The following is a 14,524-nucleotide window of genomic DNA, read 5'->3' on the forward strand; positions in this document are numbered from 1 at the left end:
TGAGGTTAGAACACCCTTGAAAGGGAAGGGAAGGTCAGGAGATCAGTTGTGGATATCTTGAGTTTGTGATATGAGAGATCTAAGTGGAAGTGGTTGAGTAGACTGAATGAGATCACCAAGAGACCTGAGGTAGAAAAGGACAAGAGAGAACTGAGCCTTGGGGCATTTCAGGAAAAGAGGCTTAGAAGGAGTGGCAGGCGGGTAGACAGAAAACAGAGTATGTCCAATTGAAGAAAGTATTTCCAAGAAGAGGGAGTGATCAGCTATATTAAGTGCTGCTGATAGAACCAGTAAGATGAAGCCTGAGAATTGACAGTTGGATTTGGTAACAGTAAATGAGATCATTGGTTGCTGACAAGAGCAGTGTTGATGGGGTGGTGTGTGGAAAATTGGACTGGAATGTGTTTAAGAGGGAATGGGAAGAGAGGACTTGTTGACAATATATATAAACAACTGCTTTCAGAAGGGAAAAAAATGGGACAGTAGCTGAACTGGGGAACTGAGAGCAAGAGAGTCCCCCCCACCATCCCCCACCAAAGGCACAAAAACAACAACAACATGATTTTATGGTGATGAAAATGATCCAACGAAGAGGAATGAGTAGAATGTACCTAAATTCCACGGTCAGTTATTATATACTCCCTCGCATACCTTCTCAACTTCTTTGCCTATTTCTTGCTTTGTCACCTTTGGTTGGCAAAACCACAAGCTTGGTGAAATGCAGCACTTCTGTTTCTAGGTGCCTCTCCTTCTATTACCCCAAACTTGCAATGAACACACACTTTCACAGCAGCAAGAAGGGCCTTCGTTTACTCGGAGGCACTCTGGTCTCAGGCCTCAAGAATAAAAAGCGCCGTCAGGGACACACTGGGTTAGCCCTGAGATAATGAGGACGAGAATTGGCCTTTTTCCTGAGGAACTCTAAAGTCTCAGAAGGCAGATTTCTTTGAGGTTGTCCATTTCTTTGGTGAAGATTATTTGCCAGACATGTTGAACATGGGGGTATTGAGGAGGTAAAAAGTTATGTGCAATTGTAAAGTTTTAGTTAGCTGTTTAGCAGTCTATTCCTCTGCTGTTCTTGGTATTTCCCAGTTCCCCTAGTTACGAGTTTCCTGAGTTCTGGACAGAGTACCCTCCCTCCTCATAGTTTTCCTTTCTGTCACTGTGGACTTTACTGTCTACTCTAGTCCTGCGAGGGAGAGGAGAGAAATGCCTGTGGTTAAATTACTACCTTACTGTGAATTGGAAGTTTGAATAATTTCTTAACTGTTGAAATAGGAATGATGTAAATGCCCAGCATTAATTTTTGCAAATCAGAATTTACAGTGAACTCTGCATAAGATGTGCTACTAATGCAGTTTTAGAGAGAAACATACCACTCAACAAGAAGTAACTTTTTATGGCAACAACAGCACTTTTGAAAACACATCGGATTCCTCCCCCCTTGTATATACAGTTAAGTCTTAATTAACTTGGATATTGGGAAAGTTACTTTGATTTTGTAGTCATTACAAAATAGTCAGTTGAGCCCTAGCCAGTTTGGCTCAGGGGCTAGAGTGTTGGCCTGCAGATCAAAGGGTCCCAGGTTTGATTCTGGTCAAGGGCACGTACCTTGGTTGCAAGCTCCTCCTCCGCCTAGCTAGGCCCTGGTCAAGGCTCGTGCAGGAGGCAATCAATTGATGTGTTTCTCTCACATTGACATTTCTCTCTCTGTCTTTCCCTCTCTCTTCAACCCTCCCTAAAAATCAATGGAAAAATATAGTACTCGGGTGAGGATTAACATAAATAAATAAATAAATAAATAAATACGTAAGTAAGTAAGTCAGTTGAAAAAAAGAACAGCATTTTTTAAATTTCTTATAACTTAAAAACAGACCGTGTAATTTTCATACATAATCCAAAAATTATCAAAATTTTGTGAATCAAGACGTAATGTTTTAAAATGTATAGTATGAACTTTGTAAAGATAAAACCTGTACTGCTTGAAGGAAAATATGCATGAAATGCATTAAATAAGATGTTACAGGTTTTTACTCTGAACAATTTGTTATTAATGTAAAAGTATTCTCATGTAGAAATAATCATACATATCTGCAGTATTTGAGTACTTATGTGAATGGTGGACAATAAGTACACTAATCTCAGGATGCTATTGTTGGTTTGAGTATTTTAAGGAAGAGTATTAGAGCAGGAAGGATAATTTTATCTCAAAAGAAATGTGAACACTAGATTGTAAATTGTGTTAGATTAGGTTTTTGCATTCTTATAGCTCCAGGATTTTGGTACTGTTTTACTGGCTGATTTTGGGTAATAGTCACATATTGTGCATTGAAGTGACTTGCCAGAAGCACATAGAACTCAAGTATTCTCCTTGATTTCCAGTGCTATCTTGTGTTTCCCATAATAAAAACCTTCAGCTGTATGGCTGTTGTGACATCTAATGTATAGAAAACAGAATTATATTTAATTAACTTTTTTTAAATTTTAGATTATCTGCAATGGTGAAATGAAGTAACTCAAGATGAGCAAGTTAAAAGTGGTATCAGAGAAAAGGTACTGTAATTCTAAATACCAATATGTATACATTATAGAAATAAAGATGAAGCAGTTATTTGAAACTCATTACTGTAAAAATATTATTTATGTTAAAGTAATAGTATGTTATACAGTTGACCTTTGAACAGCATGGGTTTGAACTGCACAGGTCCACTTATATACCAATTTTTCTATTTTTACAAAAATATATTATTTTACTGATTTCAGAGAAGAAGAGAGAGGGAGAGATAGAAAGAAACATCAATGATGAGAGAGAATCATTGATTGGCTGCCTCCTGCAACCCGGGCATATGCCCTGACCCGGAATTGAACTGTGAACTCCTGGCTCATAGGTCAACGCTCAACCATCTGAGCCACAGATTTTTTTCGATAAATACCTGTAATGTTTTCAGTCCACAGTTGGGTTTTCATGTATGCATGTATGCATTGATCTATGCCATTTTATATCGGGGATTTGAGCAGCTGCAGATTCTAGTATCTGCGTGGGTTCCTTCCATGTTTACCTAGGGACAAGTTAATTTTGGGGGGAGTCAAAATTTACAAATTTTCAACTGCACAGGGGTGGGATTACCTACCCCCACTCCTGCATTGTTCATGGATCAACTGTATTTATATTGTTTTATTAAGATTTACCTTTTCAGTTAAAGCTGGAGTCAGCAAACTATAACTGGGAGGCCAAATCTGGCCCACCTCTTGTTTTTGTATGGCCTGTGAGCTAAGAATGGTTTCTGCATTCTAAATTGTTGGAAAAAAGAGTAAAAAGAATAATATTTTATGACATATAAATATTACATGAAATTCAGATTTCAGTGTATGTAAATAAGCTTTTATTGAGCATGCTCTTTCATTTATAGATTGTCTGGTCACTTCTTTACTACTATGACAAAGTTGAGTAGATGTGACAGAGACTACATGGCCTGCAGTGTCTAAAATATATATACTATCTGGCCCTTTATAGAGAAATTTTCATTGACTCCTGAGATAAAGCATCATCTCTCCTGTGGACTTCCTTACTTTTTAGCAAATCTGGAGGGGTGGTTGGTTATTGATACTTGCTGAGTTTAGACAGGGTTGTAATTGAATGGATTAGATTGGCAGATTTAAAGACCACGGGTGGTGATTTACATCAAATTAACATGTTTTGTAAGATACAGCAAGCAGAGCCCTGGCTGGGTGGCTCCGTTTGTTGGAACTGTCGTCCCGTATGCCAAAAGTTTGCAGGTTCAATCCATGGTCAGGGCACATAGACAACCCATTGATGTTTTTCTCTCCCATCAATGTTTTCTTCTCTCTCTTTCTCTTTCTCTCTCAAATCAATAAAAACATATCCTTAGGTGGGGACTAAGAAAAAAAAAAGCTACAGCAGGCAGATATTTTCTCTACATCCCATTCACCGTCATCATGATCATGCCCTAAATGTTACCATCAGCAAAATTCTCGTTTCTAAGTACTAATTCAGACTTTTTATTCTCCAACAACAATCTTTCATCTGTCTATCTCACTTGTGCAAATATCTGTATTGTAAGGTTCTGCCTTACCCAGAACTCTAACTTATTGACTTTTATTGTTTTCTCATTTAATCTCTTTTTTAAAAAAATATATTTTATTGATTTTTTTACAGAGAGGAAGGGAGAGGGATAGAGAGTTAGAAACATTGATGAGAGAGAAACATCGGTCAGCTGCCTCCTGAACACCCCCTACTGGGGATATGCCCGCAGCCAAGGTACATGCCCTTGACCAGAATCGAACCTGGGACCCTTCAGTCCGCAGGCCAATGCTCTATCCACTGAGCCAAACCAGTCAGGACTAATCTCCTTCTTTTTTACCCAGTGTAGAATCGATTGTCTATTATTATACTCTTGCAAATACCTGGAATGTCTTTATCTCACTGTGTGTGTGTGTGTGTGTGTGTGTGTGTGTGTGTGTGTGTGTGTGTATGTATGTGTGTGTTTTTGGTTAATCCTCACCCAAGGATATTTTTCCATTGATTTTAGAGAGTGGAAAGGAGAGAGGGAGGGAGGGGAGGAGGAGGAAGAGAGAGAGAGAGAGAGAGAGAGAGAGAGAGAGAGAGAAAGAAATCTATGTGAGAGAGACACATGTTGGTTGCCTCCTGCATGCAGCCCGACGGGGGCCAGGGATGGAACCTGCAACTCAGGTATGTGCCCTTGACCAGGAATCGAACCCACGACCTTTCAATGTACAGAGGAGGACATTCCAACCAACTGAGCCACACTGGCCAGGGCACTTTGTGTGTGTGTTTTTAATCACACCCACTGGACAAAGTCCTTTCCCTGTAAATCTTTATTGAGCAGCTGAATGATGTTGGAAGATGAACTAACTTGGCAGAGATCATTAAAAATTATTGATTAGCAACCTGAACAGAGCCCAGCAATCTTATTATTGTGCTTATCTGGAAAGTTCATTTTCCCAAATTTTATAATGACTGTTTTATACTTTCTTTTATATTCCTCAAATCTTTGAAATCCTCAGATATATCAATACATAACCTCAGCAAATGATCATTTCTTATCATATCATAGAGAAAATAAATCTATTATCCTCATTACTTTTTATTTTTTTATTTTATTTTTAAAAAAATATATTTTATTGATTTTTTACAGAGAGGAAGGGAGAGGGATAGAGAGATAGAAACATCAATGAGAGAGAAACATTGATCAGCTGCCTCCTGCACGCCCCCTACTGGGGATGTGCCCGCAACTAAGGTACATGCCCTTGACCATAATCGAACCTGGGACCCTTCAGTCCGCAGGCCGACGCTCTATCCACTGAGCCAAACCGGTTAGGGCCTCATTACTTTTAAAAAAAATTTTATTGAATTTATTGGGATGACATTGGTTAATACAATTCTGTAGGTTTCAGGTGTACAATTCTATAATATATCAGATGTATATTGTATTGTGTGTTCACCATATCCTCATATTTCTTACACCAAATTTACATGCTCCCCTTTTTTAATTCCATCCTCTTCTTATCATCCTATTATTTACTCCAACAGAGCTTTTCTCTTTTCTTGTCGAAGACTAATACTGTCACCTCTGTTCTAAATTTTATACCTCCTTCCTTTTCAGGGTCTTTTAATTATTTATTCTTCTGTCTTTAATCTTTAACTCCTCCATTTCTTACCATTTAAAAATGATCTGGGCTTTCCTGTATTTATAGACTCTGTTCTTCTGTTACTGTCTAATTTGTATGATTCTTTTAAAAGCCCAAATTATAAAATAGTCTATAAATGCAATCTACATTTCATTTCACACTCTCCAACCACTCTTGTTTAGTTTCTGTCTTATCCACTATACCAAGAGTACTTATTAAAACCACCTATAATTTTTCGAAACAACTTTATTGAGGCATAATTATCATACACCAATAATACATAGAGTGTACAGTTTGGTAAGTTTGGCCTATGTATACCTGTGAAACCATTCTCTCAATCAAAATACTGAACGTATTTATCATTTGTTTCCTGGCGCCCTTTTGTAATCCTTTCTTCCTGCCCCATCCTTCACTCCAGGCCAGGGGTCGCCAACCTTTCGGACCTCATGGACCACCAGTGGTCTGCAGACCACCGGTTGGTGACTGCTGCTTCAGGCAATCACTCATCTACTTTCGATCACTACAGATTTATTTGTGTTTCTAGAACTTTATATAAAAGGAATTATACAGTATGTCTTTTTTTGAGGTCGGGGTGGGAGGTAGGGGTGTGTGACTGGCTTCTTTTACTCAGCATAGTTATTTTGATATTCATCTCTTGGAGTGTGTATCAATCATACCTTCTTTTATTACTAAGAAGTATTCTGTTGGATAGATATGCTGCAATTTGTTTACTCATATATTGGACATTTGGGTTGTTTCCAGTTTTTGGCTCTCTATAATAATAAAAGAGTAATATGCTAATTAGGCCAGACATCCTTCTGGACGACCTTCCAGACGAAGCCAGGGCTGTGAGGGAAACGCGGGTCCCGGGTGCCAGAGGGAAGGAAGGCCTACTCTTGCACAAATTTTGTGCATCGGGCCTCTAGTTACAAATAAGGCTGTTAGAAACATTTGTGTACTAGTATTTGTATGGCCTTAGCTTTTTTTTTTTTCTTGGCCAAATACTTAAGATTGGAATCAATAATATAGTAGGCCTATGTTTCTTTTTAGGAAACTGCCAGCAACCTGTTTTCCAAAGACATTATATTTTATACTTCTTCCAGCAGTATATGAAAATTCTAGTTTTCTACATTCTCATCAATACTTGGTATTGTCATTCATTTAAAATATTTAAATTCTTATGGTCATTCTTTTAAAATTGTAGTCATCCCAATAGAGGGTATGTTGGTATCTCATTCTGATTTTAATTTGCATTTCTCTAATTACTAATGATGTTGAGTATCTTTTCATGCACTTACATGCTTTCAGCATATCTTATTTGGTGAAGTATTTTTCCAAATTTTCCTCCCATTTTAAAAATTGGAATGTTTATTGTTTTTATTACTGAGTTTTAGAATTTATTTTTTAATTAAAATATGTTTTTATTGATTTTTAGAGAGAGAGGAAGGGAGAGGGATAGAGAGATAGAAACATCGATGAGAGAGAAATATCATCGATCGGCTGCCTCCTGCACTCCCCCTTCTGGAGCCTGCAACCCAGGCACGAGCCCTGACTAGAACTGAACCTTGATCTCTTGGTTCCCTGGTCAATGCTCAACCACTGAGCCACACCAGCTAGGTGAAATTTTCTATTTATTATACATACAATTCCTTTAATAGATTTGCAGACATTTTCTTCCAGTCTTTTCATATTCTAAAGAGTGTCTTTTAAAAGATCAGAAGTTTTTAAATTTAGGTGATGTCCATTTTGTTTATTTGTTCTTTTATAGATAACTAGAGGCCCAGTGCACCAAATTCGTGCACTGGTAGGGTCCCTAGTGGCTGCCAGCTGCCGGCTGGGGCCTCCCTCCCTCCCCCCTGGCTGGCCCCGCCCCCTGGTCAAACTCCTGGATAACTCTCGGTTGAGGGGACAATTTGCATACTATGCTTTTATTATATAGGATGCTTTTAGAGCTGTAGATAAGAAATATATGCATAACCCATGTTAGATTATCTATGTTTTCTTATAGAAGTTTTATAATTTTAACATTTAAGCCTGTGCTCCATTCTGAGTTAAACTTTATTTATGGTGTGAGGTATGGGTAGAAGTTCTTTTTGGCATATGGACCAGCACCATTTTTAGAATCACTATGCTTTCTCCATTGAATTGTCTTGGTACCTTTGTCAAAAATTAGTTGTCCATTTATGTGTGGGTCTGGTTTGGACTCTGTTTTTTCCCCTTGATCTAGATGTTTATCATAGTTAGGATACATCACTGCCTTGATAACTATAATTTTATAATGAATCTCGATATTAGTGTTGGTCTGCCAACTTAGTTCTTTTTTCCCCCAGAGTTTGTCCTATTTTAGGTTCCTTTGCATTTCCATAGGAATTTTGCATCAGTTTGACATTTCTACACAGTAGCTTGCTGGGATTTTGATTTTTCTCACTATAAAATAATCTATTCTCTCTATATAAAAGCCTAAGCGACCGTCTGGCTGGTAGCTATGATGCGCAATGACCACCAAGGGACAGATGCTCTAACCAGTAGGTATGACGCGCCCTGACCACCAGGGGGCAGATGCTCAATGCAGGAGCTGCCGAGCTGTGATGACTTGGCAGCTATGGTTCTTGGGTGATGCACTTGAAACCAGAGAGGAGGGAGCCCGATTCCAGGGTGTGTCACTTGAGAACTGCCCTTTTGCAATCCAGTACCCTTTGGGGATGTCAGAGAGCCAGTTTCGGCTGATCCCCGCAGGCCAGGCTGAGGGACCTCTAGTTAGAATTATAAATGGTAACTCTGAAGGTTGGTCTTAGCCTCATTTTGATTTATCTAAAAAAGTAGAGGAAGACAGCGAAGATACATCTCTTTATTTAAAAATTCTCTGCTTTGTTCATTAAAAAGCTATATAATTTGTGTGTGTGTGTGTGTGTGTGTGTGTGTGTGTGTGTGTGTTTTAGTAAAGTCTAAAAATTATTCAAATGGTATAGCTGCCCTCTGGTGTTCACCCTATGATTCTCCCAACATCAGTGTCAACAGCCTTAAATTTTGGAGCTGAGTCAGTAGTGGCTTAGAATATTTCGCTCAGTTTTCATTCTGTAGATGAAAAAAGTACAGAGAGGGGAATGCCCATGTTGTGAATTTTCATTTTTTTTCTTTCCTTCCTTCAAAAAATAAATTCATCCACCATCCATCATTTGAAATAGCACGATTCTTAGAAAAGAATCACTTAGATGAAAGTTTTATTTTATTATTATTATTTTTTAAAAATCCTCACTCAAGGATATTTTTCCATTGATTTTTAGAGAGAGGAAAAGACAGAGAGAAACATTGATGTGAGAGAAACACATAGATTGGTTGCCTCCTGCACAAGCCCAGACCAGGTCCTGGACTGGGGAGGAACCTGCAACCGAGGTACGTGCCCTTGACTGAAATTGATCTTGGGACCTTTCAGTCTGCAGGCCGATGCTTTATTCACTGAGCCAAACTGGCTAGGGCAAAAGTTTTATTTTTTATAGTGGTATAATTTAATTTAAAATTTTAAGAGTTACTGACAAAACAAACTCTTAATTTGGAAGGGAATAGACTGTGTGTTATGCTTAGTGTGTTTTTGTATGTTTTTGAATTTTTTAAATAGATGTCTTATTAGCTACTAAAAATATTAACACATGAAAATAATTGAATACAATTAGGAAACTCAATTAGTAAGTTTCTGAATTTTGGTCTCCATAATGCAAATTTCTCTTAAAGATGTATTTTCCCTAGTATGCAAAACTGTGGTATCTTAGTGTAATTTCTCACCACAAAGAACTAGAGCTCTCAAAAAGAACAGGTTTGGCTCAATGAATCTCTTTGTACTCTTAAATGAATGAAGACTCCAAAAAGTTTTTGTTGAGGTGCATTTTTTAATCTATTGATATTTACCATACTATAAATTAAAACTGAGGAATTAAAAATTATCCATTTAAAAATAATAAACTCAATGCATAATGACACAATAACATTTTATGTTAAAATAACTATGTTTTCAAAATATAGTAAGAAGAGTGCTATTGATTTATTACATTTTTAAAAAAATGTATTTTATTGATTTTTTTATAGAGAGGAAGGGAGAGGGATATAGAGTTAGAAACATCGATGAGAGAGAAGCATCGATCAGCTGTCTCCTGTCCACCCCCTACTGGGGATGTGCCCGAAACCAAGGTACATGCCCTTGACCGGAATCGAACCCGGGACCCTTGAGTCCGCAGGCCGATGCTCTATCCATTGAGCCAAACCAGTCAGGGCGATTTATTACATTTTTGAAAACTTAATGTTTGACTTAATGGAAGACAGGTGGATTTTCTTTTCTTCTTCTGAGTTCAGTCTCTGGTGGTTTGTACAAATTAACTTACTGTTAAAGAAAATGAGAGAGAATATGAATTTGGGAAATTTGAACTTGGAAATTAGATGTTGATGTTAAAGGATTATTGTTATTGTTTTTGGTATAGTAGTGCTATTATATATATTCTAAAGAGTTATTACTTTAGAAAACAGATAACTAATGCCATAGGAAATGATCTGAGATTTGCTTCAAAATTAGCCAATGGATGTGTGTGCCTGCAAGTAAGCATGTGTGAAATAAGATGGTCCATGAATTGATAATTGTTGAAGCTGGGTGATAGGTACATGATGGTTCATTGTCCTATTTTGTCTTCTTTTGCTCATGTTTGGAATTTTTCATGATGTTAATGTTTTTGCTCATTCAGATTTATGGTAAGTTTTAAGGAATCACTTATCTCTTCTGCAATATTGGAAGGAAAAAGAAAATATATAAAAACTTAAACATGTAACTTATTTTTCTCACTACAGAATTTTATTTAAAAAATGAAATATTTCTGAAAACCAGAAAGTATAGAGCATAATATAATGAACACCTTGTACCAATCACCCAAGATAAAACTTACAGATGGGTTGTGTGCAATTGTTTAATAAAGGCATGTCAGAGGGCATTATTCTTCTGCTTGAAACTTCCCATTTCACTTAGTGTAAAAAAGTGATCTTGCTGTGCCCTAATATAAAGTAACATTCTTTTTAGCCTTACCAATAACTCTCGGGTTGTCGGACTCCTCGCTCAGCTGGAGAAGATCAGTACTGAACCTACGGAATCAGATACTGCCAGATATGTTACATCAAAAATTCTTCATCTGGCTCAAAGTCAAGGTGAGCTTTAACCTCTTGTTTTGGGAATGCTTTTTAAATTCTTTAACAAGTGGAGGCTAAGAATGTTTAAAATTTTGATAAATGATTTTCCGTAAAAATTGAACTTTCTCAAATAGACCCAAGAAGTAGAAAGTGGAATAGCTGTGAAATAAATTAATTTTCAAAGCATTGTTTCTAAGAAATGATTATGATATTCCGTATGGATGAATCCCGCCCTCCCCTCCCCCCCATCAATTTTCAGGTAATACCTAATTCCAATGCTAGTTGTACTAGAATATTGACAAAAGATGTCAGGTAGTAGAGAACATTGGTTATTAGCATGGTCCCAAATAAAATATTAGTGAAATAAGTCTAATTATACATTGAAAGATGAATATCATTGCTAAAGTGCACTTATTTCAGGAATTTAAAATGTTTTAATATTAGGAAATATATCCTATAACATTATTTGAACAGGTCAAATAAAACCCATGTGATTATCTCAATAGATACTAAAAAAAGATTCTAAAACCTGTACTTGATTTAAAACATACACACACACAGCAAACCTGATTTTTCTTTTTTCAAATAAAGGTGAACCTGCAGCCACCTTAATATTTAACATTTAAAATGGCCCTAGCTGTTTGGCTCAATGGATAGAGTGTTGGCCTGCAGACTGAAGGGTCGCAGGTTCGATTCCAGTCAAGGGCATATGCCTGGGTTGTGGGCTCAATCCCCAGTCGGAGGCTTGTAACAGGCAGCTGATCTATGATTCTCTCTCATTGATGTTTCTATCTCTCTCTCCCTTTCTCTGTGAAATCAATAAAAATATATTTAAAAAACCCCATTTTTAAAATGATACTAGGTTTCTATTTTCACAAATTTGATTAAATGTTTTCTAGTTCTGGTCATAAAGATGATAAAGAGGTCTTCCATTACCACTCCCTCCTCACTTCCAGTTCTGGTGCCTGTGCTATGATAATGATTTTAAGATTACAGATGGACAGACAGGGATTCACCTAGTCCCTACTAGGAGCTGTGCTGAAGGGCAAGGAAAGTCTACAGAGAGTAGAATTAGCAGCATCAGAGGGAAGATCATGTAAAACCAATTTAGAATGTTTACCGAACCAATGGGTACTTGTTTATTCTATGTTAGCTGTATAATAAAACGATATATACCTTTTTAAGTGTTTTAGAAGATATATATATTTTCACTTTTCAGAAAAAATAAGGAGAGAAATGACAGCCAAAGGTTCTACAGGAATGGAAGTTCTGCTCTCAACATTAGAGGTAAAGTATTTGCAGGCTTTAATTATGTAACTATTAGTATCAATCAGTACTGAAGTAAAATAGTATATGAAGTATAACATTTTTATCCTAAAGGTAAAGCCAGTGAATAGAAGTTTGTTTTATGTTTTAGATTAACATTTGGGATGGTGATATAAACATTCTAATATATATTAGGTAAACCTCTAAGTATATTACTCCATGATAATAATGATAACCACATTTTAAATCTTTACATGCCATTCTAATTGGTAATAGAAATTAAAGCATTAGCTGGAAATAAGTCTAGCTTAATATAAATGATTGGCATTGGAAATCCTAATTTATTGTGTTATGTCAGCTGATATATATTTGTGATTTAGTTTACTACATATATTGGTTGGATAACTATATTATCTTGATAATAATTAAATTTCTATGCCAGTGTGAAAGTTTTGGGTGGATTAGCTGGATATATTCAGAATCATTATTTTATATTTTATTAAGAACAAAGGGTAAGTACCATTGTATACCTTGAACTTACATAATGTTATATATCAAATTATATTTCAAAATAGCTGGAAAAAAAAGAACAGGGTGTGATTTTATGTTTTTTGATAGGAATTACTTCCTGTCAAAAATGACATAAAGTTGTTATTTTATTCTAAATTGATCTGTCAGTTTAAAGCAATCTCGATAAAAATACTAACTTTTTTTTTCTATAGTTCAGTGGGAAAATAAGCAAGAATAGAAAGGATATTTCTGAAAAATAAATGAGAAAGGACTAGCCCCACCAAATATCAGAGAACATTAGAAACTTCAGTAATTCAGGTAGTTTAGGAAGTGTGGGTGGGAACTAGATAGACATCAGTGGAATAGAATAGAAAAATCCACGCTAAGTTAAAAATGCTTATGGGAATTTAGTACTACTTAATCAATGATAGCATTTCAGATCAGTGAGGGGTAGGGGGATTGCTTAATAAGTGGAACTGGGACAAATTGGTAGCCATGCAGAAGAGTATAATGTTAGATCCTTACTTCCTACACCAAAATAAATTCCATAGCAAGCAAATATTTAAGCATGGAAAAGAAAACTAGAATACTCGAGGAAGTAATGAGAAGAATTTTTAATAATCTTAGCGCAGGGAAGGCTTTTCTAAGTATGAAAAAAAACACAGGAGCCATGAAAGAAAAGATTGATAAATTCAACTATATTAACAAAAATGCATTGGGAAAAAACATTATAGACACTTGGCAAACTGAAGAAAAAAGATTTCAACTCATATAATTTCTTTAACATATAAAGAACTTCCACAGATTCATAAGGGAAGAAGTCTACCCAATAAAAAAATGTGTAAAGGTTATGAACAGACCGTTCCCAGAAAAAGAAACACAAATTGCACTTGAGATAGAGCATCATTGTTTTTTCTCCCTATTTGCTCATGTCACAAATTATTGAGGTCAGCAGAGGTGGGAGGTGATGAATTACATTTGGGAGCTTGTCTAGATAAGGCCTAAAGATAGCAGTGCAACTTCCATTCAGGTTCCAATAGCCTGAGCTCAGTCACATGGCTCAAACTCTATTACAAAAGGGCTGGGAAATATGGTGTAGCTCTGTACCTAGGAAGACGATGAAATCAGTTCGCTGAACACAGTCCATTCTTCTCTTTAACAAACATCTGTCCCTCTCATTCCAGATTCCCCCCTAATGAGACAGTGGTCCAGTTAACATCTCCAATGCTAAAACAAGGGTCTCTGGTTATGTACAGTCCTCCATCTGGTCTGGATGGAGCTTTTTGGTTCTATCCGTCTGTGAGCTAAAATATGAAGTGGAGACACTCATTTCCTTTTGGAAAGAGGAAGAATAAGAGTCCCATGCCAGTTACTGGTGCACAATAATTCTGAGATTCCTCTGTATAACACTGTAAAATTCTCCACGTTGGGGGTGTGGTGGTTCCTTGAATAGGCCATGCTTCTGCTCTGTGCGTCTGTTTTGTTTTTTGTCCATATATATGGCCTATATATATTTAGAAGATATATATATATATAAATTGATTAAATGTTTTCTCATATATATATATATTCATTCATTTCAGAGGGGAAGGGAGAGGGAGATAGAGATAGAAACATCAATGATGAGAGAGAATCATTGATCGGTTGCCTACTGCATGCCCCCTACTGGGGATTGAGCCTGCAACCCCAGGCATATGTCCCCACTGGGAATGGAACCATGACCTCCTGGTTCATAGGTCGATGTTCAACCACTGAGCCATGCAGGCCGGGCCAGCCATTGCTTTTAATAAGAGAAATGTAACCATGTGTAATACTTAAACTTTTTATTTTTTAATTAGATTGGTTGTCCAGACTTTGGGAAATAGTTAATCTTGTCCATTGCTGGTGAAGAGCGGTTTACTATGTAGTTATATCC

The 14,524-nt window shown here is 36.7% G+C and overlaps 1 protein-coding gene across 2 annotated transcripts in view; it reads left to right on the forward strand.

Annotated features, from left to right (window-relative positions):
• The first annotated feature begins 602 nt into the window (after positions 1-602).
• The window catches only part of AGTPBP1 (ATP/GTP binding protein 1), an 87,931-nt gene continuing 74,009 nt past the window's right edge, over positions 603-14,524 (forward strand). The window contains exons 1-4 of one of the 2 annotated variants that reach the window (XM_005868265.2): positions 603-623; positions 2,489-2,553; positions 10,727-10,851; positions 12,053-12,120. In XM_005868265.2, coding sequence (XP_005868327.1) covers positions 2,522-2,553; positions 10,727-10,851; positions 12,053-12,120 — 225 coding nt within the window. In that variant the 5' untranslated portion in view covers positions 603-623; positions 2,489-2,521. Of the gene's footprint in view, positions 624-2,488; positions 2,554-6,720; positions 6,818-10,726; positions 10,852-12,052; positions 12,121-14,524 lie in introns of those variants that run through there. The other variant, XM_014541244.1, reaches the window with a different exon arrangement.

Source organism: Myotis brandtii, unplaced genomic scaffold (assembly GCF_000412655.1).
Source record: "Myotis brandtii unplaced genomic scaffold, ASM41265v1 scaffold266, whole genome shotgun sequence".
Taxonomy (NCBI): Eukaryota; Metazoa; Chordata; class Mammalia; order Chiroptera; family Vespertilionidae; genus Myotis; species Myotis brandtii.